General features: G+C 55.0%; 1 protein-coding gene across 1 annotated transcript in view; it reads right to left on the bottom strand.

Moving 5' to 3' along the window:
- Nucleotides 1-11,488, bottom strand: part of CROCC (ciliary rootlet coiled-coil, rootletin) — a 58,758-nt gene extending 47,270 nt beyond the window's left edge. Inside the window, 3 exon segments of the mRNA XM_077837460.1 lie at nt 7,002-7,153; nt 8,281-8,422; nt 11,432-11,488. Of these exon segments, the coding sequence (XP_077693586.1) occupies nt 7,002-7,153; nt 8,281-8,422; nt 11,432-11,488 (351 nt within the window).
- Nucleotides 11,489-19,638: the final 8,150 nt, after the last annotated feature.

Genomic DNA, 19,638 nt, shown 5'->3' with positions numbered 1-19,638 from the left:
GTGGTTGGCGTCCAGATCAGCAAGCCAGCAGCTGCCTTCGGAGGGGGGCGGGAGACGGACGGACGACTGTGCACAGAACAAAATCCTCCCCGGAGAGCCCACCCCACTGCCCAGCAACCAGCTCCCACCACCTGCTCAGCCGGGTCCCACTACCCACTCTGCCTTCCCCAGCAAATGCCAGCCGGACAGGCCTATAGCCAGTGGGGGCCAGCCTGTCCCACAGAGAGAGGAATGGATTGGCTCTCCTGGCCAGCACACTCCAGTCCTGTCCCCCAGGCTGACCCAATGGGTCACCATAAGGTAGGGGGCCCAGGGATCTGGACCCTTGGTGTATCCAGCTACTGTAGGGGGCTCTTCCAGGCCAGAAGGAAGAGCAGGGAGATCACAGACCCTCTCTAGCCTGGAGGGCATCAAGGCAGAGCAGGGCCCCCTCTGCCAGGCTCTAAGAAGGGAGGGAAATGCGCAGGTTGAAGAACCTCCCAAATTCTCTCTTTTCTACTCCCGTTTTCGAAGGAAGAGCCCCCTCACTGCCCCTGCCCCCATAGGGCACAGCCTGGCACAGCTCTGCTCCCTAGGGCAAGGCATGTAAGAAGCCAGCCTGTGTGCCACAATCCCTGGGAGGGGCTCTGCAAGTCAGTTCTTGCACCCAGTGATGGTCAGCCATGGCTGGCAATGGCATACAGCTCCCCAGGCAATAACCTCCCTGCCCCCCACCCCCACCCCCAGGTTCCTTCCTGGCATCCCTCTGCCAGGGGACACGGCAGCCCCCACTCCCTCCCCTGCACCCCCCGCCCCAGGCATCCACCGGCGAGCCCAGCTCAGCCCAGGCTGTAGCCACTTGCCCGCTCCACTCGCTTCTTCACGTAAAGCCCAGGGGGGTCCTCGGGGGGCACGGAGGGGGCCGGATCCTCAGGCTCCATCCTGCAGGCAGCGTCGCCAGACATATGCGTGCCCAGATCCTGGCACAGCCCTCCCTCTCCCTGCTCCAGCGAGGCACAAAGCCCCGGCGCCTTCGAGACACAGGCTAAGAAATCCAGCTGCTGGCGGGGCCCAGTTTGTGCATTGTCTCCCCTAAGCCGCCTGGAGACGCATTCACATTCTAATGGGCAGCTCGGAAACGAGACACAGAGCGACTGTAATCCGTGGCCTGGCCACCGCTCCAGCCTGCCTGCACAGGCCCAGAGGGGGTCGCGTGACCAACCCGGTGCCAGGGGGGTCTGCGGAGCAGCCAGTTCATGCTCAGCTGGAGACTGCTGGCCAGGTGTCTGCACCAGACATGGACAGACAGACGCTAGCCCCCGTCCTCGGCACGTCGGCAGACCCGCCAGGCAGCCAGAGAGCGCCGTGCAGAACTCCCCCAAGCAGCGTCACTACGGAGATTCAGAGGAGTTCAGTTTCGTTTGGTATTGGAGAGCTCCAGTGATATTCCCCCCCGGTTCTCCATCCTCGAGGGTCTTGATCCAGGACACTGCCCCTCCCCACCCCGCCCCCAAACTAATCAGTGCCAGCCTGAGGGGGTGGTTCATGAGCAGGGTGCTCCCCCTCCACACACACCGTGCCCCAGGGCATGTTGCCTCTGCAGGAGGGCTCAGGACACAAGGAACATGTCAAGGCTCATCACTCCCTGACATGCTCATCAGCTGTGCCTCGGTTTCCCCATCTGTAAAGTGAGCACTACAACATGCACCCGCCCCATACGGCGCTTTCGTGAATGACGTGCTTCGAGGTGCTTGATGTGTAGAGAAGGGGGAAGGGCTCTTACGTCTACTCCAGGCAGAGGTGTTTCAAACCAAGAGACGCTGGCTCATTTCCCCAGCGACGGCGCTCGGGGGGCAGCTTGCTAACGCAGCAGAGAAGGGGCAACATCTCAACAGCCGGTGGCACCGCTCTTCCCATGTCCACTTCTGGACACTTACAGCACACGGCCCCAAGAGACAATGGTAACGGGCACTTCAGAAACTCTACAGGTTTGAGAGACAGGCCACTCAATACCCGGTGAAGGGGCCGCAGGGCCAATCCGAGCCTCCCCACAGAGAAAAGGGCCCATTAGCGGCTGTGCCTGTCTGGAAGTTTAACGCCCTGACTTCACCTTCTTTAAAAGACAGGCTTGTTTCTATGCTTAGAAAATACAACGGATTTTAGCCATGCAGCAGCCCCAGGAGATCAGGTCCGCTTCTTCTCCAGTCAGATCGGGTGAATCAAGCAGAGCTGGGTTCTATTCCCAGATTTCCCAGTGACCGGCTGGGTGACCTAGGGGTTGTCCCTTCCCCTCTCTGGGCCTCAGTTTCCCCATCAGTACAATGGGGTTAATATTATCGGTCCATATTTGCAAGGCATGTTAGGAGCACAGTACAAGAGCTAATATTAGAACTGATTCATATTTTTGTTTCTAATCTGTCCCTCTTCTCCTAGTCACACGCACTCTCTCTTACGTCGAGCCACATACGAGCCTGAAACATACAGATTTGCTGGGTGTCCCGTTTGCTCGGCTCCCGCACTCTGCACCTGTTTGCTTACAGACGTCTTACCTGTTGCTGAAAATCCAGTTAAGCCATTATTTTGAACAGGGGCAGGAATCATGGGGAAAAGAAGAAAAAAATAAATTATCAGGCAAGCGAATAGATGAGCCAGATCACCTTGGGTCCTCCGGCTACAAAACGGGAGCTAAAAGGAAAATCATTTTTTCTCTTAAAAAAAAAAATTAAATTGTGTAATAAAATAAAAACCCAACAACAATACGTAATGCTTATTGGGCAGTCTGCCATCCCTACATCTCAAAGCACTTTACAAAGAAGAGTCAATATCTTTGTGCCTGTTTTACAGCTGGGGAAACTGAGGCTGCAGGTCAGTAGCACAGCTGGGAATTACCACCAGGACTTCCGACTCCCAGTGTGGTGCCCCATCCCCTGGATTTTGTTGCTGCATTTGCGACGGCGGTTACATGCATCAAAACCACCTCTGTGGCCCCAGAGAAGCCAAGCAAGGTCCCCGAGACCAAGAAGCCAGAGTTACCAAGCCTCAGACATGTAGCCTTCATTTTCGGGTGCCTCCCATTCACATGGGGGGAAAAAGATTCCCAACTGCAGGGGCCAACCTGCTCCCAAAGAGATTTCCGTCAGTGGCACCAAGATCTGGTCCGCTGGTATTTCGAAGCTATTCTCAATTGTTTTCAAGTCTCTCCAGTATTTATATCGTCCCAGCTTGGTGGAGCCTGGAATAAACTCAAGGGGTGACCCCGCCCCACCTCTCTGCTCATCTCATTATTAGTATTATTAAGTATTCTGTAAAAGGGGCCTTTTCCAAAGGCTCAGGCCCTAGAATGAACAAAGTTTACCATCTCCCCTAGCAACTGCTGCCTTAGCAACCAGGGATTCCTTCCATTCTTCTGCCCCGTTGCCACGGACACCAGGAATGTCGCTAGCCCAAAATGCTCCCTCCAAAGAAGATGAGAAACCCTGAGGGGGCTCGCGCCGCCCTGCCACAGCCCCTGCTCCACCAGTTTCTGGGCTACAAGTGCGGAGATGCCACCAGCCCCCATAATTTGGGGGTCTGGAATATAACGGTGCCGGGTTAGGCTGCACAATTCCCAACTGGCGTGCTGCCCCGGCCCTGCGGCACTCCGCTCTACCAGTCAGTGCCCCCTCGCCACTCTGCCCTTGGCCCCGGGGCTGACAGCAGGGGCCAGTTGGTGCCAGCTGTGCCGGTGATTTCACAACGGGGACACTAATCCACCAGGAAATGGACAGAGACCCATCACCGTCCGCAACTGCTGTAACACGGGCCATGGCAGCAGCACCAGCTGGGAGCACCTGCCAGTCACCACCAACCAGGACGACACTTGAAATAGTGACTGAGAAAGGCAACATGTTCCTCCAGGGATGGGCTGGGCTAGCAAAGAGGAAGGTTGCCTCGCAGATCAGGCACAGGACTGGGACTCAGGAGACCTGCATTCTGTTCCCGGCTCAGCCACCAGCCTGCTGGGTAATCTTGGGCAAGTCACGTCCCCCCTCCGTGCCTCAGTTTCCCCACCTGCACAAAGGGGATAATGATCCTGACTTCATGGTTTGAGATCTACTGATGACAAGCACTATCACAGAGCTGTGGTTTATTAATTATTATTATTTCCATTTAGCATGCTAAATATAGACATGTAGCCTCAGCGGCACGAGGGGCTAGCTGCCCCAAGTACATACCGATGGCCGCAGACAGGATCATTCTTGAGGTGGTGAGCCTAAGTCCCCTTCCCCACTCCAAACTTTCTCCCTTCTCCCACTGCCCCACACTTGGGAACAGCCTAATACCACCCCTGTCCACTCCTTCAAACAACTCCCAACCTCCGGCTCCCGCAACCGCCCCTGGGTTGGGGTCTATACTGTGACCTACTCATGCAAACCCCTCTGCACCGCATGTTATTAGCTGGGTGCAGTTCAGCTGCCATACAGCACTACAGATGCCATCTACACACCCAAGAACACACGCAACCACCACCCACCACCCTCCCACCCCTGGGGTCCAGAGCCCACCAAGGGGCTCTGACCTAAGTGCTTTTCACGGAGATTTGTTACTGCACTTAGAGAAATCCCTGCACAAAACCTCCATTCAAGCAGCCCGACGGGCGGGAGTTGGGAGTGGGAGGGTCCCTCTGGCCCAACTTCCCCCGCGGGGCCTTCGCTGCAGCCGGAGTCGCACAAAGGACGCGACTCCGAGCCTCCGTTATAGCTGCTGGTTTCAAATCAGATGCTCGGTGTCACTGGAAGGGCCTTTTCTGTGGTTTAACCACCGCAGCCCACCTGGCTGTGTCGGGCGCAGGTCAGTATCCCATCCCCAAGGTGAGTGCCAAGGACACCGACCGGCTGCTATCCCAATCATTAACCACCAGGCTGTTTATTTCCTCTGGGACAAGTCCCAGCAAGCCCTTGGTCACATTCCCTGCAAGAACATGCCCAGACAGGCCCGTGATCCCGGCGTGGACAAGAACACACACAACTTCCCTCGGGATCAGCCAACCTGCGTATCCCACCAGGTCACTGCCCCAGACGGGCCGCTGTGCACAGGGCCCCCCGGCAGGGAAACACATTGCATTGTGCGCTGCCAGTTTTGGTTGGACATGTTCCTGGAGGTTTCATCACATGACATAATTCTTTCATTAAAGATTAATCTCTAATGCCTGGAGACTCCAGGGCAATCCTGGAGGGGTGGCAACTCTACACGCATTCCGGGCTAAAGCCCAGGAGAGACGTGTCACCGCTCAGCCCCCGCAAGCATGTTCCCACCTTGGCACATCAATGCAAGAGAGCTGGGACTTTCCGCCCAGCAGGAGGTCGAGATCAGCCAGGCATGCAACTGCACGGGCCCCCCTAGCGAGGCAGGAGCAGCCAAGGCCGCTGCAACAATGTACAATGGTAGAGAAGCAACAACCAGGAGCCCTCTCTCCCCCGAGCATTTACTGGCCAGGGCTGAGTTGAAATGCTGCACAGACGCTCTACAAGCTGGAAACTCAGCTGCTGTATGCCCTGCGATCCAACTATCAGAACATGCTTCCCAGCCCTGCTGCAGTTCTTAATGTGGTGGCAAAGGAGCATCATTGCCTGAGGACAGCAGTTCCCTGGTTCCTAACCAGCTCTCAGCTGGTTTCAATGTGTTTATGAAGGGGAAGAGTTGGGTTTAACACCAAGCGAGCTGTTCTGAGCACATCGGCTGGGGAAGAGTCTCGAAGCGATGCGGGTCCCCACACCAGGTCGCCAACCCCGAGACCAGAGCCAAACCAAATTGAACCTGGAAGATTTGCTTCCAAGCCAGAACACACAGGGCCCCATCCCCAGTGTATGGGCCTCCTCCACACACACCCTCCCAGCACAGAGGAGGAGGCTCCAAGCAGACCCCTGGGGGTGGGAAGGGCGGATGTTTCTTCAGACTCAGCTGCCCTGCTGCATCTCACTAAGGCCTGATGACTAGAGCTGGGCAATTAACTGATCATTCAGTTCACTGCAAGTAATGCCAAAAAATGGGGGGATTGGAGTTATTTCGAGTCACCTGAAAAAACAAGATTTTTCTAAATTTTCAGCCAATCGAAAAGTTGGGAAAAAACAATTGTGGGTCGATCAAAGAAACATGGCAGCTCAACGTTGAGCATTAAGGGGGGATATGATAGAGGTCTATAAAATCACGACTGGTGTGGAGAAAGTAGATAAGGAAGTGTTATTTACTCTTTCTCATAACACAACAACTAGGGGTCACCAAATGAAATTACTAGGCAGCAGGTTTAAAACAAACAAAAGGAAGTATTTCTTCACATGACGCACAGGCAATCTGTGGAACTCCTTGCCAGAGGATGTTGTGAAGACCAAGACTATAACAGCGTTCCAAAAAAGAACTAGATAAGTTCCTGGAGTATAGGTCCATTAATGGCTATTAGCTAGGATGAGCAGGGATGGTGTCCCTAGCCTCTGTTTGCCCCGAGCTGGGAATGAGAGACAAGGGATGGATCCTTTGATGATGACCTGTTCTGTTCATTCTCTCTGGGGCACCTGCCATTGGCCGCTGTCAGCAGACAGGATACTGGGCTAGATCTGACTCAGTATGGCCGTTCTTATGTTCTTATTTTCCCTTTAATGTTTTTGTCATAAAATTCAAGGGCATTTCAAAGTGAAAAGTTGAAACGTTTTCTTTGGAAAACGTCAAAAGGAAATGTTCTGACATTTTTAGAATTTTTTTCAGTGTGTTCCTCCCCCGCCCACACTTCAAAACACTTTGGTGAAATCGACTGGAATCGGCGGAATGTTTCAGTCAACCTCACTCGTAACTCTTTTGGGGGGCAAAAAATGTTTTGAATGAAAAGTTTTGCCCAGCTCTAGTGACAACCTCCCCTCCCCACGCATTACAAAGCCCCATTTCTGGCACAAAGGACTTCTCCCTGAGCACACAGCACCTGCCTGAACACAGACCTGGGGGGCGGGGGAGGATCCACTCCCATCCGGACAGGCATGGCTTCCCACACCTACCCTCTCGCTGATGGCATTGTATTTGATGGCCAACTCATCACGCTCGGCCCGGCTCTGCGCCAGCAGGTCCTCAACACGGGACAGCTCCTGCTGCAGGATGTGGTTCTCCTCCTGGAGGGAGAGCAGCGACGACATCTCCCCAGGGCAGGCTGCTGTGGGGAGAAGAGCGAGAACCGTAGCAGAGCAGGGTAGGATGGGCATTAGCGCCCAGCTGGGGGGGCCCACAGCTGGGGGGGCCCACCCCAGAGCCACAGGGAGGCAGCTGCCTGGAGAAGAAGCTGGCCCTGTGGTTCTCCTAGCAGGGGTCCAGATCGCCCCGGTTTAAGGTCTTGGTAACAGGCATGACATCAACAATACGAGTGACGCGGCCGCATGGGTGATCACGCACGTTCCATGTGACGCACCCATCGGTGCCACAGAGTGAGGTGGGGCTAGCCCAGCCCTGTCCCCTTCCTGCCGAGCCCAGGGCAGCATTGCAGCAGGGAGTTCCAAGGAGCCCTCAAACACAAGACTCCCAAGGCAGTGGCCAGTGGCAGCACGAGATGTAAAGGTCTTTGTGGTAAGACAGAGGCAGGACTGAATACAGAGGAGATACTTTACAGAGGCTGATGGATAGAGGCAGGGTCCAAGAGGTGGAGAAGAAAGTGGGGTCGGGGGCACTGGGGGGCGGATATCAACTGAGGTACAAGGCAGCCGTAGCTCCTAGCCCCTCCCTGGGCTGCATCGCTTTGCTGCCTAAATCAGCGACCACCTTTGGCAGTGGGCCACCAGGCTGGGTGCTCCACCAGCGCACAATCCCGGGCATTGAAAGGGTTAATCTGGCTGTCATGGGTGGCCCAGCTCTTCCCTGGCTTGGTGGGCCCCACAGCAAGGGAGGTTTTGTAGGGGGGGCCACAAAGCACCAGTTTTGCCCAGGCGACATTCACCTCTGCATGGGGGACGGGGGATTTAGCAATGCAGCTGCCCTGCTTGGATCCAGATGGATCACTGCAGGCTCGGGTCTAGTCTCTGCAAAGGCGGCTACATTCTACACCATCCAGCCTTGGTCCTGAGGCTCCTGGCAAGCTACCAGTGCAGCCATCAGGTGGGCACAGCCCGGCAAGGGCCAGGAGCCGAGAACCCACAGAGAAGCTGCTCCTTGGTGGCTGTGGTTTAGTGTGGCCAGGCAGAACCCACGTGCTGCCGCAGCACGAGGCTCAGCCCAGTAGGCTACGGCAGTGAGCGGGTTAGCCTGATGGACCCGGAGAGCGGCAGGGGGGCAGGACTGCCACAACCCTACCTGGGCTCTCCTGCTCCGACAGGTTCTCGGCGACGATCTCTCGGATCCGGGCGAGCAGGCGGGTGGGTGGCGCGTCCTCAGAGCTGCTCCGAATGGTAAAACTCTTCCCCTCCCCTGAGGTCAGCACGCTGCTCTCCAGCTTCTGTTGGGCGTGAACACAGCAGGCTGAGCGCGGGAGCCAGGCTAGTTCCCTCTACGGACAGGAGCTATCCCAGGAGACCTCCATAGCCCATACGGCCTCCTCCTGGCCCTTCGTGGCCCTGTGCACCTTGGCAAATCCCTTGAACTCACCCTGAACCTTCCTGGGACTGCAACTCTTGCTCCCCAGATGGTCATACTGGAAGGCAGCCTTGCGCTGCTCAGACACCAGTCAGTCAATCAAGACACAATGCCCGGCCGTCCACCCCTCCTAACCAGCTGTGACTGGGATACAGGTGACTCACTGTGGAGAGGCCAAAGACAGGAGCGTGGGATGCTCAAGACTCCGTCTAGCTGGATTGGACCGAGGTCCACAGAAACGTCACAGGCAAAGCCAGCATGGAACCAGGGGATTAGCATCCACCCTGCTGACCTGGGTTCAAATCCTGCAAGTCTGGCGGGTTTCACCCTATCCCATATCCAGCCCTGCTGCAAACTCACTGCACGCACCTGCTCAGGAGAGGGCCAAGCCTGCAAGTGGCCCAGGACGGAGGAGTGGGGCAGAGATGAGGGAGGAGCAGCAAGAACAGCGGTGGGCATGGGGGAGTTTACACAGCCCCCGGCTACTCTACTCGTCCTTTGCTTTGCTAAGAACAAAATTCACCCCAAACAGGAGAGGAAAGAAATGTCAGCAGGAGCTGGGAAAAGGAAATATTGGGGGGAGGGAGAGATTTAGCGGCCCCTAACCCCCAGATGCTAGTGTAAGAGATCAGTGCCCCAGCACCCCCATGATGGGACTCAGCCAGGGACAAATAAATAAACTGAATCCACTGGACTTTATGACATCCCACAAAAATCCCTGACAACACCCAGGCTGTCGGCTACTGCGGGTTCCATTTTTCATCCTCATTTGCTTAAACGTGGCAGCATTTTTCCCAGGGAGGATGAGAGCACCTCTGGGGTCCTGGTCACATCCTGCCTGTCCTGGGTTCAGATCACGCGGGAGAAAGTCCACATCAGGCTCCTGGGTCATTTCCCCTTCACTTGTCACCAGCAAGGCCGATGGATGGTTGTTTCAGATGCAACGGGACCAATCCCACCCTTCCCCGAGGGAGATTCACGGGGCCAGGCCAGACCTGATAGTCACTGGGGTCAGGCTGAGAATGAGAGGACAAGAGGATTTTTACTGTCAGCCCCAATCAAGGGGGCGCCAGATCCTAGCCTCCAGCTCCTGGCCCTGGGGAGAACAATCCTCACATCCCATCGCTCGCTCTCTAGTGCTGGGCTGACAACGCAGGAGGCTGAAGTCCTCAAGTAGGGCCTGATCTAAAGCCCACAGATGTTGATGGTGGGTCCTTCGCAGGCAGGGCAAGCTCCCACCGGGACACCATCCATTCAATCCTCGGCCTCACCACAGAGGCAAAGGGGGCTGGAGGTGAGAAAGGTTTTCGTGGGGCGTGGAAATCTGAGCACTAGGGACCTGGTCAGAGACCAACCCACTCACTTTACACAAGCCACTGAACAGTCACCAGGATGGAAGCAACTTCCATCGCTCCTGGCAGTTCAGAACCCAAACCGAGAGCTTGGAGGCAAAAGGCTCCCGGTTCCATTACCAAGCCCCAGCCCCTCCACTTACCCCATGAGGAGCCTGGATTTGGACCCAAGCTACTCGGGGTGCAGCTCAGAGCTGTGACACCCCCAGAACCCAGGAATGGGCAAAGCACTTTGCAAACACTTTTGAGGTGCAAACTCCCCAAGAATCCCTTACAAACACGATCCTAATCTCTCCCTGCCCCACCACGCCCGTCCCCGCCAGGGCAATACGGACAGGCATCCTTTACCCGTTGGCTCATCTCACACCTGAGAGCTCTACGGTATCTTCCAGAGAGACTCTCCCCCTGGCCTGGAATGGCTTGGACTTGGAGTCGGACCCAGCCCTGCCTCCGAACCTGGTTCCTTGGCAGCTTTCATTTCAGGGGATAAAAATAGTGCCCTAATACATTGTGGTGACCTGCACAGGGGGTAGAAAAGTTGGGCTCATGCCCTTTTCTGCTTCTTTCCCATTCTACGATAGATAGACAGATAGATAGAGGCCTGTAAGGGGGCCCTCCCCGGCTGTTTTTGAAACAGACGTCGGAGTTCTTGTCCACCCTGTTCCCACTGGAGGACTCTGCAGCCAGCAGGAGAACTTTGAGGATGATGCGATTACAAGCTTGAAACCGGAGCAACGGATGTTTTTTTAAAAAAACACTCATATAACTCCAATGCCTGGCACATGCTTGGAAGACAAACACTCCAGGATGGATTGAAATACACCACCGCTTCTTTAATAGCTGGCTCATACATCTCCCATCCTGAGTCTCTAGGTGTCCAAGCAACAAGTGGGAAGGCAAGATATAATATTCCAGATATTGTATGGTTAAAAAAAGGGAGGGGGGGAGAAAACAACCTTTCAAACTTCACCTATACATCCTAAAAGCTGCATCAGCTTGGCAGGTCACCCTTAAAGCAACCAGGATTTTCAAGGAGGCCCTTCAGGACTGGCACACACACTGTTGCTACCCAAACAGTCAAGTATTTGGAATATACCAGGGCCCTGATTCACCTCTCGTTGGCCCCAGTATAAATCGGGTTTCAGAGTAACAGCTGTGTTAGTATAAATCCGGAGCAGCCCCACTGCAAGCAGTGTGAAACCGGTGTGAAACCCGAATCAGGCACTGTGTCCCCCAGCAATTCTCACTGGCACTGGGAGGTGTAAAATAGCTAAATAGCCACAGCAGGGAGAGCCGGAGCCCTGGGCAGAGAGGGGGAGTCGGCGCCTCACTTACAGGCTCCGCTTGCAAGGCGAGGAACCGCGTTAAATCCAGGACAGCCCTGGGGTCCCGCAGGCCGAGTTTCTGATCCGGAGTGAGACCAGAACCGGGCGCTCCCCCCTCCCCGCTAGTCACTGCCCCGGATCCTTTCAGCTCCGCGTCTGGACCAGTCCCTCGTAAAAGCGAAACCTCCCACCAACCTGGATCACCGCCTCCAGCTTCAGCTCGGCGTCCGCTGCGCGCTCGGGGGCGCTCATGGGGAGGGGGGGTCCCCCCGAGAGATCCGCGAGCCCCCCACCAGCCGGCCCAGCCCCTCTCCCCGGCTGCTAGCGGCTCAGGAGCGTCCCATCGCCGGCGGCCACCCGCGGGCTCTGCCCCGGGGACAGCGGCTGCTCCGCGCCCACGGCGCCACAACCGGGAACTGGGGTTTAGGATTAAGTCCCGCTCCCGCATGTGACCCACGGGCAGGGAGCCCCCCGGACGGAGGGCAGGCGGCCTGGGAATCCCGCCCCTTCCTGCAGCTCTCGCTCCTGGACGTCCTCTCCCGGCTCGGGGTCCTAACGCTCCCCGGCCGCCTGCCGGCAGAGAGCGGCGAGGCGAGGCCCGGGCCGCGCACACCGGGGCGGGCTCACTGAGCCGGCCGGCGCCCGGGGCCGGGGCGTAACCCGGCCCAGAGCTTTGGGCCGGCTGTCGCCACCGCAGGAGCCCCGAGCGCTGGGGGAGAGAGCGGGGAAGTGGAGTCGACGTTTACTGGTGCCCCCCAAGAACTTTGGGGAGACGAGGATAAAAGGGTGTTAAAACGTGCTAATCAACACGTTTTAAAGCTGAGTGTGCATAGGGTGAAGGGTTATACTGAGGCCAAGAATTCAAGATTCAAACAGGGAGTGGACATTTCTATCCAGCTGGAGAATCTGCAGTTGCTATTACTGACAAGGAAAACTTTGGAAGGGATATTCAGCCTCGTGCTTCAGGGCTTAAGGCAATCTCTAACTATTAAAGAGCAGGATAAGACCCCGTGTGGAGGGCAGTTTACCCCACATCTGCCCCCTGAAGTGGGGGGTCTTGAACAGTGGCGGATTAGCCACTGGGCCAACGGGGCCCATGCCCAGGGGCCCCAGACAACTGGGGGGGAGGTGTAAAAATGGGATCCCAACCCACTCTGCACACCCACCCGGCACTCCTGCCAGGGAGCCGGGTCAGGGCACAGGGGCTTGCCCCACTCCGCCCGCCCGGCACTCCTGTCGGGGAGCCGGGTCAGGGCACAGGGGCTTGTCCCACTCCGCCCGCCCGGCATTCCTGCCGGGGTGTGGGGGAAGCCCATCCCCATTTCCCCAGCAGGAGCATGGGGGAGGGGGCAGGGGAACTGCAAGTGGAAGGGGTGGAAAGGGGCCCCCACTTGCTCTGGCCCAGGGCCCCACAAAACTGTAATCTGCCTCTGGTCTTGAACCTTTTTCTGAGGCATCTGATGCTGTCCACTATCAGAGGCAGGATAGGGGGACAGACAGACTGATCCAGTCCAGCACCTGCTATCCCTCAGCATCCCGGAATCTCACAGACAGCTTGGGCCTGAAAGCACCTTCCTTTCAGTAGCTAGCAGGAAACACAGATTCAAATTATCAGACTCTTACTAGTCAAAGGCTGATGTGACAGATTAAGCCCCCAAGAAGGGTCCAGAAGAGAAATCACCCTGCTAGAAAACCCAGCACCTCTCCCAGGCCTGAGAATTTTGCTGTAAATCACACTATGCTTAAAAAAGTACAGTACTCTCAAATGTGTTCATTAACTCCTCCCCCCTCTGTGCCCCCTGCCACTAAGGGATGGGGAGAATCAGACGAATACTTTGCCCTTCTCTGGAGCCTTTTGCCCAGGAAAAGCCCAAGGCGCTTTACAGATGGTAATAAAGCCGCACAGCACCCCTGGCAGGTGGATTGTATTAGACCCATTTTACAATAGGGAAACCGAGGCACAGAAAAACAAACGTGACTCGCCCTAGGTCACCCTGCAAAGTTGGTGGGAGAAGCTGGAAATGGAACTCAGTGAGTCCATCTCCCTGTCTCCTGTTCTACCCACTAAGCAACACTGTCTTGAATAAAGGCAGCTTCAACCTAGCAACCTGGTCTCCTGAGAAGCCAGAGGGATGGGCAGCAGGATTTACAACAACCGAAGCAACTGGCCCAAAAAGGCCATTATCCTGACCCAATCAGGTTAGACTGCGTCCTCTTGCCTACCGAGGCACAGTGCATCTAAGGGTATGTCTCCACTGCACCGGGCAGTGTAACTGCAGCTCAGACAGGCATGCCAGCGCTAATCCTGCCAGCACAATGGAGAATAGCAGGGGAGACGCAGCGGCACGGACCCGCTGTACCTGGGGCTCCCGCTGGGCTTGCCCAGGCCGAGCTGAAGCCCGGGCCACCACATCTTCACTGATTTCTTTAGCCGTATTCCTAATGGGCATGCCTCCCCGAGCTGCACTCCCACCTCGGACTGCAGGGTAGACGTACCCGAAGACACAGGATTCACACGGTCTTTCTGGGCTCGCAGCTGGGACCCCGACTTTACACTTCTCAGCTGTCTCTGGCACAAGCATTTTTAGAAGAATTTCCCACTGCTGCACTAGCGCTGGGGCAACTCTGCTGGTGCTAGCGATCGTGCAAACCCCAGCAGGGGCCTGTCACTGGTGTTACCACCACTGCCTCAGCTCACCTGCCCTCCGGTGGACGAGGCTCCAAGGGGACATCTCTGGTGTCACCAGCATCATCCTCCGCAGGCAAAGCAGGGCGCACTAGGACCCAAGAGTAGCCTGGCTTTGGAGGGGGGAAGGGGGGGATCAAGCCAATGGGGGAGAGGGATGGTGCTTCACCCAACCCCTAAGCAACCATCACTATGACAACTTCAAACCTCCATTCCTATGGTGATACAAATGTGGGCAAACTCCAATGCTGAAGAATCCCGCCTTTTCAGACCTTGATCGGGCTAAAGCAGAAGAGAGGCTCTTTGATTTCAGTTTTTACTTTGCTAAACTTTCCTGGTAACTTATCAGTATTTATTAGTAAGGGAGAGGGATAGCTCAGTGGTTTGAGCACTGGCCTGCTAAACCCAGGGTTGTGAGTTCAATCCTTGAGGGGGCCATTTAGGGATCTGGGGCAAAAATTGGGGTTTGGTCCTGCTTTGAGCAGGGGGTTGGAGTAGATGACCTCCTATGATTCTATTACAAAAATTAAACAGCGGGTGAAAATCAGTGCAAAAAATTAACAATTTTCAGGATAAAGATCAGATTTACTATCAGGAGAGGGGAGGACAGTAAAAAAGCAACTAATAGAAAAAAGTAAAAGTATTGAAAGTCAAAGCAGTTTAATATTGTGGTTTACTTCACAAATTGGACATGAACCGTATTTACACACATGCACACGCATGCGTGCATCTTCCACTACATTGCCTTATTTTAACAGACAGCCTCATTTCTAACACTTCGACTGACTTCTTATTAACATAAACGCTCCCACCTAATGGAGTGATTAGATTTCCTTACCATAATCAGTATTTTCATGTACCCAAGTGGTCCCAAATTTGGCTGTAAATCAGTAAAAATGGAACAACCGCTTTTGTGAAACCTGGAAATGTTTCCGTAAAAAAAGAGTAACTGAAAATGAAAGGCCCTAAGTAGAAGCAAAGGTTGGAAGAGCCCAGTGTTCCCCACCAGGCCATCTGCAGAGAGGTTAGGTTGGTAAGAATCCTTCCCAAACATAAAAGTATTTTCATCTTAAAATCAGCCTGTAAACTAAGAAAATCTCATACAAATAAACTGAGAATGAATGAGGTAGAAATTAACAGCTGCAGCTAAGCCCAGAAATCCTGCTGTCTCTGCTTGTCAGCATGTCTACACTAGAAACACCCTTTTCGGACACTGTTGTTAGCACTACCTATGTTGCCATGCTCTATACGTAGGTGTTCCTTTAGAAACTCCTACGACAGACAGACTGGTTCTGGAGCTGACTGCTCAGATCTCAAACACCCCAGATTTCATGGGAGAAATGGCAGACACTGGATTCAAACCCCCCAAAGGCTGTCCCGCCAGGTGCTTTGATCCTAAATCAGATCTCAGGGCAGAAGAACCCTGATTTCTAGGTCCAATTGGCTCCCAGTCCAAGAGGGTGGAAAACTGCCATTTGAGGGATGTGGATGATGGGCTCTTCAAAGCCACAGGATTTTCTCCCCCAGAGTCCCATCCTTACACAATGAAAGGCTCAGGTGAGCCTCCGGCTGAGTCCCACTGAAAGTCAATAAGGGCAGCAGGGCTAGAACTCTGCATGAGCAGACACACACAGCCAGACAAACTGGGCAGAGCCAGGCCACTGTAGCCTCGATGCTTCCCACATCCGTGGAAGGGGGGTTTCTGTGGATGCAGTTAATCCACCTCTCCAAGAGGTGGTAATTCAGCTGACTGAGGAATCCTTCCATTGACCTACCTGCATCTTTAGTGGGAGTTAGGTCGACTTCACTATGGCGCAAAATTTTTTCCAGCCCTGAGCAACGTAGCTTGGTCGATCTGTTTTAAGATGTAGACCAGGCCTCAGTAACATGACCCGTGTGACATGACGATGAAATGTGGCCTCAACTCGACCACCCTTATTATTATATTACAGTGGTGCCCAGATCAGGATCAGGGCCATATAGTACGGTGTACTGTACAAACAACATCAAGTCCCTAAACCAATGAGCTTACAGCGTAATGCCCTGATCCTGTCCTAAAAATCAGGCAAGTGAGCCCTGCTGGTCACGCAGAACCATTCTGAGGCACCCGGGTGAGCAAATTGCAAGGTCAGGGCTCAATTTCAGACAAGATGCAGTAAGTGCCTAAGGCAGAGAGAGGGGTGCTCAGTTTACAAAGGGAAAACAATATTTTCCCCTAACTGCCACCCCTGCAGAATCACCCAGACTCACAGTCAAGCTGGCCTCTCCTTCTCAGACATCACCAGGCATAGAGCTCCACCAGGTCACGTTCTGCCTTCCCCGACAGCTGTGCCATGCCCACTGCTTTCAGTGGGGTTGTGCAAGTGTAACTGACCGGAACTTAGCAAACAACACACAAGGAATAATAGAGTCCAACTCCCCCCTCTGCCAGCCGCGTTGGCTCCTACAGGGAAACGGGAGTAAAAACTTATGTGAGGGTCTAACAAGTGGCGCAGTGATGCTGAGATGCCCCTGGGGCCAATCGAATGGGGGCCACTTGCCCAGATTCACTTTTTAGAGGAGACCCACATTGCAAACAAGGGTTGTGCTCTCAAGGTAACCAAACAAGAAGCCAGCGACTTAAAGCCCCACAGAGATCAAGTACAGGTGTCACAGACCTATCCCTACCCCAACCCTTCTGCTGGCTTGACCTCAGCGCCTCTTCCCGCAGGGGGCTTTGCGGACGTCCCTTGGGTTTACAGGCAGCACGGCTGACTCTCGACCACGTAAACCCAGCCCTGCTGACCTGAGGCGGGGATGCTCATGATATTGTGAACTGACCCTGCAGGGCAGCCATGCAGGCCTGAACCAGGGTGATTCTGGATCTGGATCCTTCCCGTGCTGTCCAAGGTAGGTTAGGGAACCCCCAAGGCCCCCCCCATCCCTGCCTGCTCTGAGTTACTCTTTGCAGGTCCCCTCTGCTGGTAAGAAGCAGTGCAACAATTGAGCGTCACCCAAATAAACAAAAGCACCAGCAGCAGATGGCTCAGCAGTGAGATGGGTTTACGCAGAACAGACATCATGAAAGGAGGGAGCAGGGGGATTAAGGCAGGAGACTTGGGATCGAGGCAGCCAAGAGTATCTGACGGGAACTGGGGAGGGTGGGGGGAAGGTCATGGGAGCTGAAAGATTGATGGGGAAGGAGACTGGGTTTGGTAAATCTGGACCCTTTGTAGTTTTGATCCAGACCCCAGCCGTGCTCTGGCCGGGTGATTAGTGCTCAGTCTGTGCAAATATACTCCCTCTGTGCAGGCCTCCCCTGCTTTCCGGTACCAGAATAGTTCACAACTGCAGTAACGCGCCCGAAGAAGCAGCATTAAGCTGGATGCTCACAGGCCTCAGGTGTAAAGGGCCATAATTTGGGATAGCAGCAAGCTTTTGGGGGACTGTTTTTTTGTCCTGCATGTGTGCTCTCCAGCAGTGTAGCCTGGGGGCTAGAGCAGTGGCACGGGGCCTAGGAGACTTTGGTTCTGGTCCCAGTTCTGCCACTGGTCCGCTGAGTGATCTTGAGCAAGTCATGTCCCTGCTCTGTGCCTCAGATTCCCCTTCTGTGACATGGGGCTAATGATACTGAATCTTTGCAAAATGCTTAGAGATCTGCTGAGGAACAGCACCTAGCCCAGTGGCTTGGGATCCCGCCAGGCTGCCAGAAGATGTCACAGATAACAACAATGCCAGGTGCGTGTTGCTAATTCTATGATTTAACCTTTCGGCTGCAAGAGTCCATCAATAAATCGATTCTCCCGACCCTGTGATGGGAGCCTTAGCTGTGATGGGAGGGGGAGGCGGGGGAGTCAATATCTTTTATTGGACCAGCTTCTGTTGGTGAAAGAGACAAGCGTGTGAGCCACACGGAGCTCATGAGGAGCATTTCTGCCCGGATGTGCGAGATGCCAGGCGTGCCACTGAGACGGGCGGCAAGGCCATTAGCGCCCTGCTGGTCACGAGGAACCTTGTGTTCAGCACCAGAGCCCCCCGCAGTTGCAGAGTGTTGTATTTACCTGGCGTGGGGGGAGCAAGCTAGGGAGGAGCCAGCAGAGCAGAAAAGAAGAAGGAGGGTTACAGGGTTACCAGTGGCAGGGCCAAACACAGCTGCCCCCTGCAGGGGTCTGGTCCTGCCCTTCCCCCTTCACAGATAGAGCCAGGGGGCCTCCTCCCACCACAACCCCCAGAGAGGGGGGAGACCTGCCCCTGGACACCCCTCACAAATAGGGGTGCTCTGCCCTGCTGCCCCCACAATACCCCTGGGGCAGGGTCTCCCCACATGCTCCATTAGTGAGATCTCCCTCCTTCCATGTCCCACCCCACAGGGATGCCTTGGCCCCATCCCACCCCTGCATCTGTCCCCGAATGCACTCCACATTCTCCCTTCCCAAAACTAAGGGGGTGAAGCCCTCAGGGTCTCCCCACCACCCCAGAATGCTCCCAGTCCAGGCCACTCTTGTTTTCATGGGGTCCTGCCCCATATACCCATCCTCCTGGCTCTGTGCACCAGTGGCCCCTACACATGCATGGAGGACTTGACTCCTCTAAGCCAGTTTGGCCCTTTGGTACCACAGCGATGCATGTCCCGTAAAAAAACCTACAGTAGAATGAGGCCAGGCTGTGTACTGGAATCTTCAACCAGGTTCAATTTACATGCACAGGGATCGGGGCCACCCTGCATCCACCAGCACCCTGGTTCCGCACCAGCTCCAGGCTCATCCAGAGTGCACCGAAAGCCCAATCCGTGCCTGGGTTGAACAGCAGAAGTGCACATGCTATTATGAAACTGTTGCCATCTAGCATAGATTTCACCAGGGCTACTGTTGGCTTCCTTTAGTAGCCTGCTTAGCCCCCCCATCTGCACTAGTCAGTTTCACTAGTTTGGCTACCAGTCCCTCAATATCTTCTGTTGTGTTTGGCCCGCACACGCTTCAGATTATTATATATGATTTGTATTATCCCAATGCCTAGGAACCCCAGTCACGGACCAGAACCTCAGGGTGGAGGATCTGTACAAAGTTTCTGCCTCAGAGAGCTGACAATCTAAGCATAAGTCAAGAGACAAACAGCTGGATACGGACAGACTGGGGGAGTACAAGGAACCAGTGTGATAGCTGTTACTCAGAGCAGGGGTTCTCAACGTTTTCTTTTCGAGGCCCCCCCAGGGTGCTATAAAAACTCCATGGCCCACCTGTGCCTCAACTACTGTCAGGACCAGCGTTAGGGGGCAGGAAGCAGGGCAGTTGCTCGGGGGGGGGGGGACGACAACCACGCCACAGGGGGCCCTGCAAAGCTAAATTGCTCAGGCTTTGGCTTCAGCTCAGAATGGTGGAGCTTGGAGCCCTGGGCTTCAGCCCCAGGCGGTGGGGCGGCAGCTTTCTGCCCTGGGCCCCAGCAAGTCTAATGCCAGCCCTGCTTGGCAGACCCCCCTGAAACCCGCTTGCAGTCCCCGGGGGCCCCAGACCTCTGGTGGAGAACCACTGATCTAAATCATTGATGACGATCTAGAACAGAACCAGACCCAGAACTGATCCTTATGGGACGCCACTCAATATGCCCTTCCAGCATGACTGTGAACCACTCTCCGGGAACAGTTTCCCAACCAGTTATGCACCCACCTTATAGTAGCTCCATCTAGTACTCCATGGTACTTTCTATGTACTTACTTTCCTCAGCATTAAACAAAGCTTAC

The sequence above is a fragment of the Eretmochelys imbricata genome, chromosome 18 (assembly GCF_965152235.1).
Source record: "Eretmochelys imbricata isolate rEreImb1 chromosome 18, rEreImb1.hap1, whole genome shotgun sequence".
Lineage (NCBI taxonomy): Eukaryota > Metazoa > Chordata > Testudines > Cheloniidae > Eretmochelys > Eretmochelys imbricata.
This window is presented reverse-complemented; position numbering and strand designations above follow the sequence as displayed.